Source organism: Otolemur garnettii, unplaced genomic scaffold (assembly GCF_000181295.1).
Source record: "Otolemur garnettii isolate 467f Iridium unplaced genomic scaffold, OtoGar3 scaffold00225, whole genome shotgun sequence".
Lineage (NCBI taxonomy): Eukaryota > Metazoa > Chordata > Mammalia > Primates > Galagidae > Otolemur > Otolemur garnettii.
Window position 1 is genome coordinate 1,570,434 of NW_003852620.1, and position 5,871 is coordinate 1,576,304.

The window sequence follows — 5,871 nt, forward strand, 5'->3', positions numbered from 1 at the left end:
TTTCCCAATTTTAATATCAGGTGTATCCAGATGAAGTAGAATGATTTTGAAGTCTTTCTTCTTTTTCTATTGTCTATAAGATTTGGCATGATCTGTTTTTTGTAATTATCTTTTATTTTTATTTATAAATATTAGTTGTCTATTTTTTGAGACTTTGGGAAAAAATAAGAAGAAAAAGTTAACTGATGACTCCATACTGAACCTCCTCAGAGTCAAAGCATTCTATGATAGACATACTCTTACCTGACAATGTGAATGTTACTTTTTTTGCATCATTATTATTATTATTGCTCAATATTTTGTTTCAACAATTGTCTGATTTCTTTTCTGAATGTATTTATCTTCATTAGTTCTTTACGAGGTTTTTGTTTCTAGTCCTTATCTTAAACATTGGCATTGTTATTAAATTTTAAGCCTCTTTAATTTTGTGAAGGCAAAAGTGGAAACCAAATAAACACATGTATTAAAAAAAAGAAAAGTGGAATGCATTTTTTTAAAATGACCCAACTGTATACTGCCTGTAAGAAACCCACTCCACCTCCTATGACATGGAGACTGAAGCTGAATGGGTAGAAAAAGATATACCACACAACTGGAAACCAAAAAGGAGCAGAAGTGGCTATACTCATACTGGATGAAGCAAAGTACAAACAGACTATAAAAGCAGACAAGGAATTTCACTATTCACTGACAAAGGATCAATTCCACAAGAGGATATAACAATCATAAGTATCTACACACCCAACCTTGGAGTTCCCATGTATATAATGCAAATATTAATAGACTTAAAGAGATAAAGATAGGCTGCAGTATAATAATAGTAGGGAATATGAATACCCTACTCACAGTGATGGACAGATCATCCAGACAGAATATCAACAAAAAAATGTTAGAGTTAAAATATATACTAGATCTAATAGGCCTAACCGACATTTATAGAACATTTCACCCAACTGATGCAGAATACATTCTCTTTATCAGCATGTGGAACATTTTCCAAAATAGATCATATCTTATAACCCTTATTTAAATAACTCTACCAAGTTGACCTTCCAAAAATTCAATTCCTGTTTGCTTTAAGCCAGTTCTTTAAAGGAAATGGATTATGTTTACTTTAAGACTGTGCAAAATTTATAAAATGAAAGAAAGATATTCGTTTCAAGAAAGGTTACCTAACTTTTAGTACCTGATTCTATTCATGGTACATTACCTCAACAAATCTTATTAGTTTTCAATAGGAGGAATACCTGGTCTTGCATGTATCTTACACTGTGAATGTGTGATAAAACTTTGAGGCCTACTTGCAGAATTTTACTTGAAAATTAAGTAGAATTATTTTTAAAAGGAAACAGTGAAATCTCCACCCTACAATGACTTGCAGTAGAGGGTATATCCTTTGTGGGTAAGGGAAACCACACAATAAAGAGTAGACTAAAAAACAGGTCACACTGAACAGATTTACACAACAATGTCATTCCATTTTCAGAAAATCATTGACAATTAATCCCAGAACGTGACTTCCATAACTTACTGCCATAGTAATAGTTAGATGTTTTAGAACTAATGATGTTAATGCAGGCATTCCTTGAAAACTGACAATTGTTTCAAAAGCGAAGGCAGGAAGATTGAGAATGGACTCTCTAGAACAATGTTTTTCAACCTTTTTTATCGCATGGCACTCTTGAACCTATAGTTAAACTTCCTTGACACATTTAAATTCTATTGACAAAAAGAAAAGATTTTAAAAAAGAACATATTCACTATGCCCTGAACTTCTTTCAAAAATAATTTAATTAATGATCTTTTAAAATGTTCATGGCACAACTACGGTCCTCCCATAACACACCACTGTGCTGTGCCAAACAGGTTCAGTTCACTGCTCTAGAACATACTGACCCTGTCCATGTGACTTGGGTTTCTGTGCCCTCTTCTTTGCTCACTTTCTAATTCCTAAAGACTGTGAAGCACAATCACCACCAAGCCCAGGACACTCAAAAGGCAGGATCCCTTACGGTATCCTCTTGCACACGTAGAGCTCTAGACTCCAAAACTTGTTCTGTCAAAGCAGCAAGTGGAAACAAGTAAGACCTTCTCCCCTGTTCATGTGAAAAAACTTTGTAAATGTGGGCTATGCCCCTCAATCTACAGACTAAGAACTGCTCTGTGAGCACAAATTACACTGGGTTCTTGCCTTGGTTGTGGAATTGATGGTTCACCGTATGTCATCAGCTATGGGTACTGCTATGGTCACTGCATGATTGTCACACAATCCCCCAAGGTGTTATTAGGTAGAGTGGGGGTGGCCTGTCCTGAAAATCCTTCTATGATGAAACATCATAAAACCAGAGAGGGACATGAGGTCACTGAGCCCACCTCACCTCCTTCCTCTCCTGAGGGCTAAAAAACAGCAAGGAGGGCACACCTGCAGCTCAGCCTGGGCAGCCTCCCTGATGCAGCCACTCCTGCTGGCGCTCCTGCTGGCCTTCTTCCTGTCCCCTGGGGCAGAGGCAGGTGAGTGACCATCCCAGCCTCAGACCCATAGCCAGGCCCATCCCACAGACCTCCTGCCCCTTCTGCACATCCTGGACCCTTCTACCTACCAGGGACATTCTGAACCCCAGGTCCAGTCCTTCTGCAGAACCCCCAAATGCAATGCTAGATAAGCTGTCAGCGGGAATGCCAGAACAGAAGCTCTTCTCAGGAAGAGCCAGCTGGTACTGCCCCTCCCCTAAAGCAAGCCTAACTAAAACTAAAGCAAGCCTCACCCTTGTCCCCTTGTCACTTGGAAGTGCATGCAAGAAGGTGGGAAACTGGAAATGAGAAAATATTAAAATTTCCTAGAGAGGGCAGAGCAGGCCTGGCTTCTATGTCTGGGATAAGAGAGGTGCTTCCCTCAGGGGTCAGCTGACCCAGAATTGATGGGATCACTGTCCTCTGAACACCCTTTGTACCTTTACTCAGTCTCAAGGCACTCAGTCCCTTTCTCCAGCTCGACTTTCCTTCCCAGACCTTTGGCACCACCCCTCTTTCCCAGGATGAGCCACTGTGGCACATCCCAACTCCTCTGCTTTCCAGAATCCCAGCAGCACTGCCCTGCAGCCCTCGTAGAGAGGCTGACTGGAGCTGGCCCTTCATGCAGCCAGTGAACATTCACTGGACACCCACTGCATGTCGGGCCCTAGGAATAGGACACGGTGACATCTAGATCCCTGTACTTATGTCCTGGCCATTAGCAGCACTATCTTGGGTCTCACAGGACTCGCAAAGGTCTTGGGAACTCACATGAAACAAAGAAAATTCAGCAGAGGAATTATCAGGAGCCTCTGGGATTTCACCATCCCTAAGAGGTGTGCTCACCTCCAACTATTGTGGAAGAAAAACTTATGACTGAGGCCTGCTGTTCTTCCTTTTTCCAGAGGAGGAAGTTGAAGCCCCTTCCCCACCCCCTCCAACTCCAGGCCACCAAAGGCTCCTGGATGCCTGGCCCTTCTGCTGCCATTCAGCAGATGCCAGGTGGGGGGCTCAGTGGGTGTACACAAGCAGACAGACTTTTCCTTCAGGGGAGATCATCGAGAGATATGAGGCCAAACCCCACTCCCGCCCCTACATGGCCTTTCTTCAGATACAGGATCAGGAGACTAGGAAGAGGTGCGGCAGTTTCCTGATACGAGAAAACTTCGTGCTGACAGCCGCTCACTGCAAGGGCAGGTGAGGAGGCCCTCCTAGAAATACTACATGGAGACCACTGTTTTCTTCCCAAGAAGCTCCCTGGGCTCCTGGGAGCACAAGTGCCAGGAGGGCTTCTTAGAGAAAGAGGGCACTAAGTCCCATGGGGAGAGGAGAAAGTTAGTGTCAGAGGCACCGCTGAAGTGAGGGAAGACAGAGTGGTCACGCCTGCCATATTCAGAGCTGGGGGCATGCTTTGGCATAAGAACAGAAACTAAAGCAATTTCATGTGTTTTCCTGAGGAGAGAACTGAGCCCTGAGAACCACTGGTGCAATTACCAGAATTCCACCTCCTGGGGCCCTCCTGTCCCCTCGATTTCCCCTCAGCTGCAGCCCTGCCCTGCCCTGGCTGTCACCTGCTCTGCACAACCCTTGGGCTGTACCCTGTGATTCCATATTCCTACAACCCCTCTGTGCTCTCTGTGCAGCTCCATAAACGTCACCCTGGGAGCCCACAACATCCAGAAGTGGGAGGAGACCCAGCAGGTCATCCCTGTGAGAAGATCCATTCCTCACCCAGACTATAATCCTAACACATTCACCAATAACATCATGCTGCTGCAGGTGAGGCAAACTCCTGCTGCTCTCTCTCTGCTTGGTCCTGTTGCCCCTCCCACTATGACACTGTCCCTTCTTCCCTCCTGTCCATCCCGGCCCATAGGCCCATTCCTGTGCCTCAAAGGAGAGGGAAAGGGTCAGCCCCAGTATAGTGCCTGAGCCCAGGAGGCCACTGTCTGACCTGGACATTCTTGCCTCTTCCCCACCAGCTGGAGAGAAAGGCCAAGCGGACTGCAGCTGTGCAGCCCATCAGGCTGCCCAGGGTCACAGGTGGAGTGATGCCAGGGATGGTGTGCAGCATGGCGGGCTGGGGCCAGATGTCTCCAAATGGCCAATTCCCACACACACTGCAGGAGGTGAGGCTGACCATACAGAAGGACCAGGAGTGTGAATTCCGCTACCCTAAGGACTACATCAGGGCCACCCAGATTTGTGTGGGGGACCCAAACCTACAACAGTCATTCTTTGAGGTGAGATTATATATCTGCTACTTGCCTCTGCCAAGAGGGAAGATCATAGATCTGGAAACCCAAGCAGTAGGGAACTCCTTCACCTCTAGGCTATGATCTTTCTCTTGGAGAAAGAAGAAGGGAGCAGTCCAAGGTAACTGGGGCCTCTGTGCACTCAGTACAGGATCTCTGGTGAATGGAAAGATGCATTTGGAACACTCTAGCTCCTCTCCCCTACCCAGATCACCAGCATTAACTATCTGTGCTTCTGAGGGTCGGGGTGGGGGCAGTAATTATAAGCAGGTGGCTCCTTGGAACTGACACCCAATGTGGTGAAAGGGCTCGTCCTCCTAGGTATCAGCCACTTGCCTGTCTCTAGAGGCACTGGTGCAATGCACCTTTATAAGGAGAGGACCAAGGCTGGTCCCTGGGCTAAGAGGAAGCAGTGAAAATGTCCCAGGTCAGAGAATGGCAGCTTAAGGCCGCCAGGCGCCTGCCCTGCCCCCAGCCCAGCCCCAGGCAAGCCATGCAAATTCACCTTCTCTGAGAGCCAGCATGAGATGACAAGAAGGGCAAGACCAGGACAGCACCAGCTCAGTCCTGCCCCTCCATTCATAGGGAGACTCTGGGGGCCCTCTTGTGTGCAACGACATAGCCCAGGGCATTGTCTCCTACGAGAAGAAGCATGGGAGGCCTCCACAACCCTACACCAAGGTCGTGAGTTTCCTGTTCTGGATACAAAGAACCATGAGAAGCCTCCAAATGCAGGAAGCAGACTAAGTGCCCTCTGTGAATGACTGATTTCTCTGAATCTTGGTCCAAATTTACACTGGGGGAGGTGCCAGTAACTGAATAAATGTGCCCTAGCTGAGCAGGAAGGTCAGTTTTCTGTTTATTCATTGACTCTCACTCACAGACACCAACTTTGTACTATGCAGGCCAGTGACACAATTCTGCTGTCTTCTGCTTTTTCATCTTCCCTTTCCCCTCACCACCTCACCACCTCCTAACCCTCAGGCAAAGCTGTGGCCACCTTCTTATTCACATTGATCTCTCCAGGCCCTGCCCTCTGCCAGGGCTGAAGGTGAGCACTGTCAGGAGAGAACAGACCACACTGATCCTGAGCTCCCCATCCCTC

The 5,871-nt window shown here is 46.4% G+C and overlaps 1 protein-coding gene across 1 annotated transcript; it reads left to right on the top strand.

Annotated features, from left to right (window-relative positions):
• The first annotated feature begins 2,450 nt into the window (after positions 1 to 2,450).
• LOC100957699 (granzyme B-like) lies at positions 2,451 to 5,513 on the top strand. Its single transcript, XM_023508159.1, has 5 exons — positions 2,451 to 2,511; positions 3,561 to 3,708; positions 4,155 to 4,290; positions 4,494 to 4,754; positions 5,352 to 5,513. The coding sequence occupies exons 1-5, from the start codon at positions 2,451 to 2,453 to the stop codon at positions 5,511 to 5,513; spliced, it is 768 nt and encodes a 255-aa protein (XP_023363927.1).
• The last annotated feature ends 358 nt before the right edge of the window (positions 5,514 to 5,871 follow it).